The following is a 15,640-nucleotide window of genomic DNA, read 5'->3' as shown; positions in this document are numbered from 1 at the left end:
AAGCTATAGGGCTGACTTCGGTAAAATGATGTGACGTGAGGTGTCNCCGGGGCCGCTCCGGCGCCGAGCTCGAGACGCCCGTCAGCCTGCCCAAGCCCCGGAGCTACGTCGACAAGTGCTACTTCCAGTTCAGCAAGAGTGAGTGTCTAGAGACAATGTGGCCGCGCTCTACGTGGCGTACACGTTCCGGGGCCGCTCCGGCGCCGAGCTCGAGACGCCCGTCAGCCTGCCCAAGCCCCGGAGCTACGTCGACAAGTGCTACTTCCAGTTCAGCAAGAGTGAGTGTCTAGAGACAATGTGGCCGCGCTCTACGTGGCGTACACGTTCCGGGGCCGCTCCGGCGCCGAGCTCGAGACGCCCGTCAGCCTGCCCAAGCCCCGGAGCTACGTCGACAAGTGCTACTTCCAGTTCAGCAAGAGTGAGTGTCTAGAGACAATGTGGCCGCGCTCTACGTGGCGTACACGTTCCGGGGCCGCTCCGGCGCCGAGCTCGAGACGCCCGTCAGCCTGCCCAAGCCCCGGAGCTACGTCGACAAGTGCTACTTCCAGTTCAGCAAGAGTGAGTGTCTAGAGACAATGTGGCCGCGCTCTACGTGGCGTACACGTTCCGGGGCCGCTCCGGCGCCGAGCTCGAGACGCCCGTCAGCCTGCCCAAGCCCCGGAGCTACGTCGACAAGTGCTACTTCCAGTTCAGCAAGAGTGAGTGTCTAGAGACAATGTGGCCGCGCTCTACGTGGCGTACACGTTCCGGGGCCGCTCCGGCGCCGAGCTCGAGACGCCCGTCAGCCTGCCCAAGCCCCGGAGCTACGTCGACAAGTGCTACTTCCAGTTCAGCAAGAGTGAGTGTCTAGAGACAATGTGGCCGCGCTCTACGTGGCGTACACGTTCCGGGGCCGCTCCGGCGCCGAGCTCGAGACGCCCGTCAGCCTGCCCAAGCCCCGGAGCTACGTCGACAAGTGCTACTTCCAGTTCAGCAAGAGTAAGTACTGTTTGGTTCGTCATTTGTCTCAATTGCACTTGTAGGATGCGCCCTAAGCTTGGTCATCTATAGATTAGAACGCATTTGAGTGGCACTGCGCTACACATCTACGTTTGCTGCAGCCTCGCCCTAACTTAGCATACACCATACAAATAGCAAAACTTTATAGAGCATAGAACACAGTCCAAGGACTAGGTCGTCTTCAGCGTCATCAGCGAGTCGCCACTTGACCCGTGGCGACTTTTAGTGACTGATACCCCATATCAAGAAGACAGTCATTTCCACCAGTCACTGACTGACTCTTGCCCCACCAGAGTTCCACCTGACGTACCGTGACCTGTCGCTGCTTGGGCACTTTGTCTTCAGCGTGAGCACAAGCCATCATTACCCGTGATGACCTTTATTGACCGACTCCCCTTATCTAAAAGAGTCACTTTCACCAGTCACTGACTCTTACTCCAAACCACCAGAGTTCCACCTGACGGACTGCGACCTGCTGCTGTTGGTGCACATGGCCAAGTGCCGCTCCACCAACCGTACCGAGCACAGCTCCAAGGACTGCGTCATCTTCAGCGTCATCAGCGAACCGCCCGAAGATCCGCGGCTACCTTTAGTGACCGATCATCGTCATCATCATTTCAGCCATAGGACGTCCACTGCTAAACATAGGCCACCCCCAATGCTTTCCACGTTGGTCGATTGGTAGCGGTCTGCGTCCAGTGCTTCCCTGCTACCTTTACGATGTCGTCGGTCCACCTTGTAGGTGGTCGTCCCACGCTGCGTTTTCCAGTACGTACGACCGATACACCATATCTAAAAGACAGCCACTTCCACCAGTCCCGACTTTTGCTCCAATCCCCCAAAATTCAACCTGACACTCTTCAGCCTCATTAGCGAGCCGCCCGCGACGATCTTTAGTAACCGATACCCCATATCTAAAAGGTACCCCATTTCAAGAACAGTGTACCTACCATGAGAGTTTACGTTAGGTGTGCTCGCTAGCGAGTACGTCAAAAATCTCTAAGAAGATTTTGTTTCTTCAAAGTAGCCGCAAGGGGCGCTGCACAATATGTCATACAATTAAATGTCATTTTTTTACGCAGTCGCTAGCGAGCACACCTAACGTAAACTCATGGTAAGCACACTGAGCCTCTTCCACCAGTCACTAACTGACTCTTGCCCCCGCAGAGTTCCACCTGACGGACTGCGACCTGCCGCTGCTGGGGCACATGGCCAAGTGCCGCTCCACCAACCGCACCGAGCACAGCTCTAAAGACTGCGTCATCTTCAGCGTCATCAGCGAGCCGCCAGAAGACCCGCTGGGCTTGGACAACTGCGAGGATATTGGGTGAGAAATCATCTTAAATTTCAACTACTCTAAACCATTACATAACTGTCAGATTTGTTTGCAAATAGCTGCCTGTATCCGTACGGATAAAGTGAGAATCCCATGACATAGGAATATGATTTGCTATTATTTTCCTACAGGTAAGACCTTTTGCTCAATAACTGGAGTAATTATTACTACACCACAACGTTCGAAGTCGAATTCAAAGTCAGTCAGAGCTTAAATTCTTCATCTTCGGTTCATAAATCTGTACCTGATTGGTAAGGCCATTTATTGTCCCGAAGCAGTGGTTAGTGTTGGGACGTGTAAAAGCGCTTTTTTAAAGCCTATTTGCAAAAATAAATGAATTTTATGAATTTTATGAATTTTATGAATTTTAATGCTTAAAAGTGACTTGTGAGAAAACGTCGTTCTGTAATGCCGTGCTCTATTCTAATTTACGATGCCACATTAAATTGCTACTCACGTTTAATCTTGAAGCCTCTTTATCAATGCTGTTCTTCGGGGTTAATAAAGAGGGGTTAATCGGGGTTTTCTAACACAAGTATCTACTTATACTTAAAAGAAAACCCCAATCGAAACCCTGTTTTTTCAAACCTGATTCTGAATAAACAATTTTGTATTTGTATTTGTATTTGTATTTGTTCGTTCGTTCGTTTCAGCCGAAAGACGTCCACAGCTGGACAAAGGCCTCCCACAAGGTTTTCCACAACGACCGGTCCTGCGCCGCCCGCATCCAATCACCTTCCGCGATCTTCACCAGTAGGTCTAAGATGCGCGCCGCAATAAGCGGTTATCACGCCATTTTATCGATTTTTCCCATACATTTTGACGTCGATAAAAGTTATCACGGCGCGCATCTTAGGCCTACAGATCGTCGTTGTCAATGATGACCAATATTTAAATGCTTTGTCGTCAGCTACGCGTACCTTTACCTGGGCGACCTGCTGGCCTACAGCTCCGGCAACGACAGCTACATCGAGGTGGTGCCGGTACAAGGCGCGCTGCCCGGCGAGGCCGTCTGCGGCGTGCTCGCCGTCAAGGTAAACATCGGTACACGTTAACCCTTGATAAGGTCCGGTTTCCGCCGCGGAGCGGAGGGGAGAAATATTTTGAACAACCAATCAGATGTCATTCAGATTGAATAAAATTGTCAGAATTAAATCTGATTGGTTATTCAGAACATATCTCCGCACCGCCTTGGTGGAAACCGGGTCTAATGGCTGGTTTACACGTATTAAGTAGTTAAGTAGGTATAGCCTGACCAGGAACATAAAAACCCTGGCATAGAGGCGCGTCAATTGCATTTGATAGTGCAACACTGAGTACAGTCGTACCTGTGTTAATTAATAGGCTAACTTTATGTATCAAGATTCAGGATTACGGGTTACTTTGATATTTTCATAAATTAACGAAAAAATATTATTATAGGTAACCTGGTTTAAATAAATTAAATGAAACCATCAATCGAGCTAGTAGGATTTATTTTATTATTCATCAATAATCAAATTCAGAACTTGAATATTCAACCGCAATGTCTGCTCATGAACGCTTCAAACTCGGTACTTCTTTCCCAATTCCATAAAATTCAACACTTAGAAAGTGACAAAAATTTTTAAAACAGGTAGTTGAAACAAACCACAGCTAATTTTCATAGTGGACTGTACTATAGGTACGATAAACATGTCAGTCAATTTGACAACCTTTGTCGGAAACATTATTCAATGAAAATATTGTCCGAACCCTTAGTATTTCTCTTCGACAAATACTTTAACACATTGTGAACCACTTTTCTTTCACGACTGTAAAAAGATTTTAGCAATTTAATTCACAAAATCAGTTGCGTACATTTAAAATAAAGTTTGTTAACACTTTGACAGCAATAGACTGACATGCAAGGTGACATGACAATGAAGTTTTCAGTTACTGTTGCCATTAAAAGAAATTAGTACCATTAGTTTTCCGCAACATGGCGAGGGTTTTTATGTTCCTGGTCGGGCTATAACTAAAGGACAATGTTCGTTCTCCATACATTGTTCGCCGTTAGATCAACAGTGCCGAAATAATACTTTCTAGGTTCTAAATGACACAAATCTTTATGTAAGAACAATTATTCCTGGCGGACCAATTCTATAAACTTATTGATAGCAATATTGTTATCATAACCTCTTACTTACTAGTATTGTATTGTATTATTTTATGCACATTGATTTGGGAGATGTTCTGTATTGTAGTTGTCGCAGCCAAATTGTATTATAATATTGGACGGGTTTTGGAAATAGTTCGGCGTTCCACTTTTATGATTTACTTACTTACATTTTGCACGTAAATAAATAACATGAATCCTATGTTTACTTTCCACTCTTGACATTTAACACGTGACTTACCAAACTAACTATCTCCATGGTTACCGTCTTAGTCTATGCATGACTAGGGATTGAACAACTTTTAATTGAATATTATTAACAATTCTCGATAATTATTATCGATTGAAAAATATTCGGTATTTGAATCGAAAGACATATTCAATTTTATCAATATCAAAATATTCAATTTTAATAATAAAATAAATATTATTTACTACCACCTATGAAATGTTCTAAAAATTGCCTGGAGCGCTCCCCCAATCCTGGGTTTTCCCTTTCCAAGCTGAGAGGATATCATTTTGGTTCTATCGATACATTATAAAGGTACTTAATATTTGAAATGTATTACCAATTATTGTTATAAGCATTTTGAGCGAATAAAACTTTCAATTCTATTAGAACTTTAGACATTTCTCTCACTTTAAGCGGCATTGGATTTTTCATCGAATTTTGAAACTGTAACAGATATATTAAAGATGATCCCATATTGTTGTCATTGTCTATATCAGTGTTATGATCACAATTCTTTTTATTTTATTCATGACCTTCGACCAGTTGGACACATTAGATAGCTTCTTGTAGTATCGTGCAATATATTTTTAACTTTTAATTAAAATCTAGTCATACTGTAGCAATTTGGACGATTTATTTTATTTACAAGATCGGTATCTTATTGTCTATGATGACCGCAGTCAACATCACTATTACATGGATTCCTAACAATGAAGTACGGCATTGCCTTGTGCCGATTTTACATAGATTTTATCGACACAAATTATGGAACTTCATAGGATATGGAGCAGGCCACGCCCTAAAATGTCCGGATGTCGTCATAGTATTATGGAATACATATAAAATACTTTTATTATTTCATTTTTTAATCCTCAAGTGTCCGTTACAATCTAATTAATATTTAAGTATTCAAAAAGTAAGAGATTAATTTTGATACTTTACTGCTGTGCCCAGGAATCTGAGGCGGTTTCTGACAATGTCCTTTAACTTAATTTTAAGTGATCAACTTGCGTCAAGCTCATGTTTACTATGAAACTGTTTGTCAAAATGTGTCAAGTGACAAGCCCCGCACACCAACTTGACGTAAAAATCAAGTAAAAATTTTGTTACCTATTTAACTACTTAACACGTAAATCGGTCTTAAGGTTAAGCAAGTCTATTTTTTCATGGTTTTTGCACTTTATTCTCACTTAGCACCCGTGCGAAGTCGGGGCAGTTTGCTAATATTGTGTAAGATGCTCAAATAACTGTATTTCATCAGGTGGACGGCTTGGACGTACTCCGCCGATGCGCACTGATGGCCGTCTCGCAGACTCGGGACCTATCTGCTATGTACTGAGTGAGTATTGATTATTTGCCTTGGTCTAGATAATTTTTTTACCTTATGTTAAATGACTTCGCTAGAATATTAGGATATACAGTAGGGTGGAGCGAAAATTTTTTTTTCAGATATCTGTAATGTAATAGTCAAAATTTTGTGCCTTTAGGGCTTAAATGAAGTCATGCAAAATATTAATCAATTCGGTTTAGAGTAACTGCCTCCGCATCGACACTGAATTTATAAAAAAAGTTGGTTTTAGACCTCACTTAGGCGCCACATATCTCTGCAATATTTAAATAAAAGTACTATTTTTTATCACAAATCGTTTACTGATATGCTATATTTTCAATGTAAAATACACAAAAAAGCCAGGCTTTGGGTTTATAATTTTAATAAGGGCGTGAGAGAGCGCGAGAAGAGAATTTTTCTGGCCCTTTTCGCGACTCACGTCTTTGTCAGATAGTCTACTGGAAAAGCTCTGGAAACATGTGAGAAACTGCCTATCTATAAATTTGAACAAATTGAAGGACAAAATGTGATCAGAAATGGCCAATTATCTGAGTACTGATCAGCAGAACTTGCATAAAATTGCTTCGGCGGTAATTAGGCGTATTCTCACAAAATCTCGCAATAATTTCTCCTGGTGAATTGTAACATGCCCGTTAGATCACACGAGCGTACCGAATACTACGTTTGTATTGTAGAAACTTAAAATCCAATAGAAATTTTGATACCTCTGGCTACTATTGTGGTTAAAGTCTATGCTTCTTCCTGGTTTTTGATTAAGACAAAACCATCATGCAAAGATGGCACCCGTCATCTGTTTAAAATTATTATGGCCTCGAGAGGCCTGCCAGATACCCTATGAAAGATTAAAGAACTAGTTACCCGGAGAAAAAGCTATTACGAGTATCCTGATAGCAGTCTTCTTACGATGTCAGAGAGCTGGCCGCTCGTCGCATACTAAAGTCACACAGTACGAGTCACCCTTCAATACCTAGAATTTTTCAAGTACTAGTGATACACTTTAATGCTATTTTATATATTTATTTAATTTACTTAACCAAACAGCCGCTTTTGAGATATTTATTTGACTAAGAAATTCAGCACATTGTCAAATCTGGTGGTGAGAGCAAACCTTTGTTTTAGGGCTTCTCTACCTCACTCAAGCTGTTGAGGGACCTGTGAAGATTACGATCAAAGATTCTATTTCTCACTGCATCCAGAAAGTCACTAATAAGGTGCAATAAAAGTTAAGTTGGAATCGCAAAACGTGATGCCTAAATTTTGATCAAAAAAGGATTTTCAAACATAATAATTAAAGTAATTTATCTAATTCTTGTATGTATTTCTTGTTATATTACCTTAGTAAATATCTAATCTATAAATTATCTGTCATTTAATACCTTCTTACTAATAAATAGAGCGCAATATTTCACCTTAGACTACTTTCAACTTTAAATAAAATTTTAAAATTTAGAAGTCACTGCGGAGGCAGAAGATATTCATTAAATGGGATAAAAAATTACAGTTATTTATACTTTCATATAAGGCACAAATCCCCCCCTATTAGAACTTCGAAACTAAAAAAAAAATTTTTCCCATACAACCGTGCTCCACCCTAATATACAGGGTGATTTTGTTAACAGTATCCAAATATTTTTAATAAGCTCTATAGAACCATTTAACAATACAACTTTATCTTAATTATTCTTAATCGCGGTAATATATTGTTTTCTTTACGTAAATCGATTAATTACTGATTCTGAGTCGTTTCTAAAAATTTGGATAGCGATAACAAAATCATCCTGTATGATATATCTCGGCATAGGCCCCGCCCATAACAACTACCCAACCTCAAAAAATACCTTCAAGAACTAAAATAGAAACAGTATCCTTCCTACCTACTTCAAAATGTACCTAACTACTTCCTAACTCCTACCACCTTCCTTCCTTTCAGAATCCGCATCCAAGACTGCCAAAGTATTAAAAGCCGCATAAAAGTAAAACGTATCGTTCTCTTTATAAATTATCTGTAAGAATAATGTATTTATTAAATTATTATTAAACTTCAACAATAGAAAGCAGTCTTTAATCATCAAGCTAGAAATAAACCAAATATTTTTTTATTGATCGATATGAGAATAAATAAAATCTCAAGTATGAAAATGTCTCAAAGAGACTGAAATTATTTTCCTAGCGTACAGTGCGACAATAACTATTCGCTACCAGGTTTAAAATTGTGTCATCAAGAAAGAAATAAACCAAGTATTTTCTTATTAATCGATATGAAAATAAAATGTTTCTTAAAATGTCTGAAAGACACTCAAAATATTTTTACAGCGTTCAGTGCTACAATAACTGTCTCTAGCTAGCAGATTCAAAATTATGTCTTTGGTCATCAAGCAAGAAATTAAACCAAGTATTTTCTTATTGATCGATATAAGAATATTGATCTTTTGAAATATGTAAATGTCTGAAAGAGACTGAAAATATTTTGCCAGCGTTCAGCGACAATAATTGGCTACCAGTTTTCAAGTTGCGTCTTTAGTCTTAAAGCAAGAAATATATCAATTATTTTCTTATTGATATGACAATATTGAACTTTTTACAAGCATGAAAATGTCTCAAAGAGACTGAAAATATTTGCCAGCGTTGTCTTTAGTCTTAAAGCAAGAAATAAATCAATCATTTTCTTATTGATATGACAATATTGAACTTTTTACAAGCATGTAAATGTCTGAAAGAAACTGAAAATATTTTCACCGCCTTCGGTGCGACAATAACCGTCGCTACAGGTTCAAAGTTGTCTCCCATGAATCCGCGCGTCTAGTAACTCTATCAGTCGTCCGCCAGTACCGCGCGCGTTCCCGCCCGAAGATACCGCGTCCGGACTTCGCTGCTCCGTAACCGTACCCGCCGAGTGCCAGCCGCGTACCCGTAGAGTACCCGTACCCGTGTGTACCCCAGTGATAACCGCCTAACACGCGTGCACATTGTTTACATTCAGTGCGTGCACACAACACAGTGTAAACTCGAACTAAAGTTACCCGTAAAAGTTTTAAAAAGATGTACAGTTTCGATAATGCGATTATTTAATCATTAATATAATGCGACACATAAAATGTAAACTGCACCAAATATTCAAACCAATGCACACTGTACAGATGAAACATATTTTCAGTCATAGAATTTTATTATTGTTTGTGTTTCCTATTCATCTTATTTTGTGATATTAAAATTTCTACTCAAATTGTCAACATTCGAAGATTCGCATGTCTGTTAAATCTGTTTACCCAAATTCTTCAAGATTCACAGTCCTGGGATTATTTAGTGGCACGCTTCAGCACTTCAGTAAGCTGTTACGTCCGAAGTCTAGTCTTCAAGAGAAGATTAATCGGTTAATCAATCTACCGACTGCATAGGCGCTAGGCGTCCTTGCCCCACTACGGTGTCAGAGACGCGACGGTTTTAGACCTGCCTATCCGGCTTTGACTCGCACACTTTCTTCGAGATCAATCACTCAAATACAACCCTTACTATCCTTATATTAAGACGCTTGATAGATGCACAGATAAATCTGTCACGTCTAATCCCGGCAGACTTTCCCGAGTTAAAAATTGCGGGATTACCGACCGTAATCACCGGAGATAAAGGTGACGTCGCATGAAGCGATAAGCTTGTCGATTTGTAAACACAGAGGAACGCGGACCTGATTGGGGCTCTGCACTGACATTTGGGTTGCTGAAGACTTTCGATTCAGTTTTATTCAGATCAGTTGCATCTAATAAAAACGTTGCATCATCTAGCTCAACTGATCTGAACTCTTTCGAATGCTCTATTTCTGCCTTAGTTATATTGTTTCCGAGCATTTTTTGTAATCGGTCAATGTACCCGATTTTGTGGAAGACTCAAAAAATCTCGTTTCAGTAACTTTTTCCAGAACATTACATTTCTTGTTTCTCTCAGTATAGTGAGGTACGATCTATGTATAGTATAGTTGCGCCAGCAAAGCGATCTTTAATTTTGATGTCTGATAGCGAATTGCATAAATCTTGAAATTTTGCGTTCGATTGTCCGTACATTACGCTCGCATGAGTTATGGCTACAACGCCATCAGTCTATTTCAGATCCCATTCAAATGCTCTCGAGACTAAACTGTTTTGTAAACTCATATTGCGTGTGTTTATTTACACGCTGTTGCGTTTAATCATCTTCCAGTTGTTCCAGTTTTATAGATTTTGTAATCCATTATATGAAAAATATTGTTTGAATTGATCCTGATTTTAAGTGGCATCCTTTATAGATTAATTGATGATTGATACCTACATTAATAGATGGTTTGACATAGATGCTAGATTGGTTATTATTTCTACAGGTCAACTTTATACCTGCACCATCTCTCGGTCTACTTATGGTTGGGCGGGATTCTTTCATCAAACGTCTTGACAATAGTCCCGATCCCGAAGTGGTTCACTGAGCTAGTGATTCACGCCTTCGATTTATCTCGACAACGTGACATTTACAGCTGCAGTGCTTGTCACGGCTGATTCTGATTTATCGATGTTATTGACTTCAAATTGCCGGTGCCTGTCTAATCGGATATTTGATGCAACTATATCATTATTATTTACTTCAGGATTATGCAAATTAATGCTAGAAGCTCTGCTTAATTGCAGAAATAGTTCAGTAACGGATTTATGAGCAGATTCCATAGTTTAATCATCATAACCGCGTTGCCCAAATGTCATAGTGAGTCAACGTAACGTAGTATTTACAGAAGCCGCTCGTAGGTGGCTCTATTTATAATCCTAGCTATTTCAAGTTCATGCACTTACTGAATACTTTGTATCTCGACTATGACACTTCTGAATTCTTCGGCCCTTTGTTACAATGTTTTAAATTAAATTCTCGCATAATTTGGGAGTCAAATAATCATGTCTGTTTTGTGTCCTAAAATTCTTCTTCTTTATTGAATATTTTTAGTATCTCTCTCTCTTGATTCTTTTAGTGTACATTTCACTACATGATGCATTATGTTATTTTGAATATTTTGAGTCAAAACTATTTTGCACAACTTTCGACGGCCTTACAAAAATATTCACAGTCCGAGGACATTGATCATCATTCATCAATTACTCGCACGTTTCTGACGTCCGTATATTTGGTACAACTGTAAATATATTTCACATTATCTTCAAGAAACTGTGAATGTCATATTTTATAAAGTCATAATGTCTATAACACTCACATAAAATGTAATTTACAGCTAGTTTTAGAGAATCATTTATCCGTCATAAAATCTATAACCTAATTTTTTGGTTATCTGGCGTTGTTTTGCAGTTAATGTCTTGAAGAAATTCCGTTTCCTAAATGATTGTGATGAGCTAAATATTTTTCCGTAAAGTTTATTTATTCGTGATGTTTCTTTTCGTGTTATTCCACTATCCTCCGTAGTCTTATTGGCAGTCATCTTATTTGCTATTAAGCTCCGTCTAGCTTTTCATGTCAATGTAGCGGAAAGTTCGTCATCGCCACATTGGGTTGTGCCAATTTCGATAAACTGAATGTCACTTGACGGGGGCCTCCATTGATAGCACAATCAACGTGCTGTAAAGAAGACCCGCTCTATAATGAGAAAACCGTACCATTGTGCCATTAATTCCATTGCTGCATTGTGATAATTTTCAGGAATTAGCTGAAGATAATTCCACAAAGTGAGAAGAAATTTCAATTCATGGTGGCGTTAAATTAGACTAGTAGCCAATGGTCTGATGCGTACCGTTATGTACCATCCCTCGAGCCTTCTGCTTTACAAAAGCACACGACAAGTTGTACTTCAACTGTACTTACAGAAATTTCCATGAAGGTTGTTTAAGAGGGGTCTCTTCCATCAGGTATCTATTCTTTCAAATGGTTGTTATGTAGTGGGAAATGCAATATTTTAGGCGTACATATTATGGTATCTCTTTTATTGGAAAATGGTCCTACTCAGTCTGTTTCTCTTGTGTTGAAATCTTCCAGCGAAGCCGTAAATCTGATAGGCACAGGCCACGCAGTAATTTTAGCCTTATCTGATGGATAGGACGGGACGTTTGGCGCTGGTGCTTCAGGGTTGGTCAAGGTGGTCTATTTCGAATAAATATCTATCAATCGGTCACTAGAGTATGGTTATTTGGAGATTCTTTTGAATATAATGCTCTATGTATCGCTTTACCAAAATAAAAGTAAACTTCCGGTAAACGATAGGTCTTGTTCAACAATTGGAATTTTAATAGAACTGAACTCGAAAGTAGACTCATAAACAACATTCCTTAATTTGTCAGCACGTCAACAGTCAAGTGACTAAAATAAATAAAGGTGATTGATGAATGAATCTAAAATGATCCTGACTAAATATAGTAAAACGCGTTACGCTTGATCTGCCAAGAGCTCAGTAAACCTGGCATGAAAACATATTTGCTGGTGTAAGTTAGTGCAAATAATATAATAAAAAGATATTATGCATCAGATCTCTCCCTGCCACCCTTGCCAACTCTCGTAGTGTTGTTTTACTGCAATTGTATTGGTCAGTTACTACATATTTTAAAGCCATTTCAAATTGCAGATAATTTCTGTCATAGTCGAAGTGGTTAGAGTCGCTTATAAATTACAAATTATGACTCCTAAAGCTCTGTAGTATTGAATTTAGAAGTCTGATAAATCTTGATAATAGCCTAAGAATGCATTTTAGATGATATAATAATCCTTTAGGAATGGAACAGATAATAGAGTGAGAGAAAGAGGATTTATTGGCCAGATTTATAGCGCTGACAGCCTTCTTCAGTTTATCAAATCACGGAATCAGATAGCCAGCAAGTGCACTGCTGGCAACGTTGGCAGTGCGTTCTGGCAACCACTGGCAGCCGCTGACAGTTGCGCCACGCATTCCCTCGCGCGGGTCATTCCTTTGCATTATCTAGATTCGCTGAACAATGCGTCTTCGCATTGCCAAATTGCGTTGGCTTCGTTTTGCGGCAGTTTTCGAGTATTTGTAAACTGGCGTTTAACCCAATTTTTGGGAATTTTGTAGGTGCTAATTTGAAATTGATGATTGTTTCAATTACCTTAAATTACTATCCAAGACGCCTACTTTTTAAATTGAGTTCTCCGATTTTCCATTTGCCACCGTGATTGGTCCACAGATAAAAGTGTCCTTTTCAAGGCGAGAGTGAATAGGCACTTACAGGGCAGATATTACCATTCTAAACTGTATCCTACTTAACACCAGGTGCGATTGTGGTCAAATACCTGCCTTGTTATGCATAATAAAAATACACATTGATGATTGACGCTCTTCGAGCTGCTGTTACTTTCGTACTTCTTCAAGCTAAATCTTACAAAATTTAATTTCAGTTTCTTCACCAATTTATGGCTTTTAATTTAAAAAAGAAATATTTCCAAGAAATATCTCGTAGTGAAAAATTCGGTGTTACGAAACATGCTAATGAAAAACGATAAAACGAACGACGTCAATGAATCAACGAGTGATTTGTGATGTAAAGTGTAGTGAGCCGACACGAACACAACGAATTGGATTCCATTAAACAGAAAGTGATATAAATACACACAACATGTACGAACACGACACATCAGACATCATGACCAAAGAGGCGATAGGTCAGTTTACACGACTCTACGTGTGCCCAGTGAGAACGTTCTTCAGTAGATATTAATATAAGCATGAGCTCTTCTTTCTTTAGTAGACTAATACGGCCGAACTACTGAAAATATAGACAAGGCTCATTTTAAAAAATAGCCAACCAAATGTATGCTTTTTTAGCTGTATTGGATGTGCCTATTATGACAAAATTTTGTTGTTTGGCTATTCTTAGAATGTTTCAACCTGTCTAGTTCTTTTTGTGATTTGGCCGATGATGTTTTAACTCAAGTTAAGCTTGACGCCGATGGGTAACACTATTCTTTTCTCCAGCTTTACGTGTGCATAAGGAAAAGCTGCCCATCTTGACCTATAGGAAGGATGGCATCCCCCTACCGCTCAACGCAAAATAAATTAATGGACTGTCATGTCACCCCAACTGCCATAATTTATTGACAGAAATCTCATCAACTTTATTGATGACTGACAGCGTTAAAAATGATGTGACTAGTTAGCCGTTAATTTTGATTAGTCGGTATGCAATAATATTAATGTATACTCTGAAAATGAGGCCGTAGTACGCCTTTCTGGATGTCTAGTAGCAATAACTCAACGCAGACCGTTAGTAGCAACAAGCCTCTTGGTTTCTTTACTACACAATACACACTTTCTTATATTGACGAAAGAACAACTAGCTACAGTTAAACTTGCACGAATTGATGAGTAGTATCCACTGCTGTACAGTCGGAGTCAAATTGTTCGTGACACTCAGTAGCCAAAATGTTTGCAACAAATCTTTGTTACAATGGGCTATTTCCTGAAAAAAACTTTTAATCTGTCAATTATGTCATCAAAACATGTCGTAGGTATACGTATATTTTTATTTGTCATTATGAAGTTATGGTGCGTTGAAGTTCTGCGTGACGTCACAAAGTGCTATACCACGTCTTGACGTCACGGGCCTCGTCTTTTGAACTTTGGCGCTTTTTATCTTTAAATTTTCATTACTTTGAAATAGTGAAAAATACGTGTCGATTATTTTTTGACTCTTGCTTTTTTTCTCAGGAAACATCCCATTGGAATACGATTGTGTTGTCAACTTTTTGGCCACTTTGGGTGTCACGAACTTTTTGACGCTGACTGTACGATTCCGAGATATTTACAAACAACACCTACGCACGCGCTTTCCTTCTGTTCTGTGTTCACTGTATTTTCCCGTGTTGTTGACATCAGCTATGCCTCCAATACTAACAATAAACAGCATGTTTTGTGTAAGTTCCTTTAGTCTGTTTCATTAAATCTTATTATCGTTGTACTTGTAGTTGTGGTTAACGTGTATCGCCTCTCATTGTTTAATGTTTATGATTTTATTGTACACTTTCAAATTGTTCATTGGATCTCATTTGTACTTAAGTCATATTTTTGTTTACTTATCGACCTAGAATCTAGTATGACATTGGCTAAGTATATCGTTGAAGTTATTATTACCGAAAAACTTATTTGTACTAGATTCTGAGAAGAAAATTTATTTGTTTGAGTTATTCTGCTAGCCTCTATGACCATAATATTAGTCTCTAGAGCCATAACTCTTACAAATATTCGCCATTTCATTATTCGCTATTATAACCTACCTTGTTGTTATTGTGGTAACATTCATTCAATCATTCTACTTGCACATTCATTTCCCTGGGCCTCATTTAATAAAAGTGACAAGCCGATACAAACCTTATGTATCATTATAGAAAATGTGATCCATGCATAGAAGTTACTCCTCAACAAATGACACCTCGATTCGGATCATTTTTGCCTGATACTATACTCGTCTACATCTTTACTAAAGCACCATAAAGTTTCCCCTTTTGTCAAGCATATCACAGTCGGATTGTCACTCGTATTACCTAGGGCACAGGCACCACATTAGTGTGCGGTAGTGCGGTGTAGTGACGTGAGCCCTTGCGCAGAGTTTGGCGAGTGGC

The 15,640-nt window shown here is 39.3% G+C and overlaps 2 protein-coding genes across 2 annotated transcripts in view; both read left to right on the top strand.

Annotated features, from left to right (window-relative positions):
• LOC114366221 (uncharacterized) overlaps positions 1-2,178 on the top strand; it is a 29,162-nt gene extending 26,984 nt beyond the window's left edge. The window contains exons 36-41 of the mRNA XM_028323057.1: positions 41-138; positions 291-418; positions 573-698; positions 853-978; positions 1,449-1,591; positions 2,167-2,178. Coding sequence (XP_028178858.1) covers positions 41-138; positions 291-418; positions 573-698; positions 853-978; positions 1,449-1,591; positions 2,167-2,178 — 633 coding nt within the window. The remainder of the gene's footprint in view (positions 1-40; positions 139-290; positions 419-572; positions 699-852; positions 979-1,448; positions 1,592-2,166) is intronic.
• LOC114366704 (protein fantom-like) lies at positions 64-8,033 on the top strand. The gene is made up of 5 exons (XM_028323691.1): positions 64-978; positions 2,167-2,326; positions 3,246-3,369; positions 5,966-6,043; positions 7,986-8,033. Exons 2-4 carry the CDS (start codon positions 2,208-2,210, stop codon positions 6,041-6,043), a joined length of 321 nt encoding a protein of 106 aa, XP_028179492.1. The 5' UTR covers positions 64-978; positions 2,167-2,207; the 3' UTR covers positions 7,986-8,033.
• Positions 8,034-15,640: the final 7,607 nt, after the last annotated feature.

The sequence above is a fragment of the Ostrinia furnacalis genome, unplaced genomic scaffold (assembly GCF_004193835.3).
Source record: "Ostrinia furnacalis isolate ACB-3 unplaced genomic scaffold, ASM419383v2 OfSCF0020, whole genome shotgun sequence".
Classification (NCBI taxonomy): Eukaryota; Metazoa; Arthropoda; class Insecta; order Lepidoptera; family Crambidae; genus Ostrinia; species Ostrinia furnacalis.
Note: the sequence above shows the minus strand (reverse complement) of the source record. Positions and strands in the feature narration are given on the sequence as shown.

Bases quoted from the DNA above. Each gene is read 5' to 3' on its own strand.
- LOC114366704 (XM_028323691.1), top strand. From the start codon at position 2,208: ATGGCCAAGTGCCGCTCCACCAACCGCACCGAGCACAGCTCTAAAGAC. The intron at 2,327-3,245 runs GTGAGAAATCAT...CTTTGTCGTCAG, and splicing joins GACAACTGCGAGGATATTGG to CTACGCGTACCTTTACCTGG. The intron at 3,370-5,965 runs GTAAACATCGGT...GTATTTCATCAG, and splicing joins GCGGCGTGCTCGCCGTCAAG to GTGGACGGCTTGGACGTACT.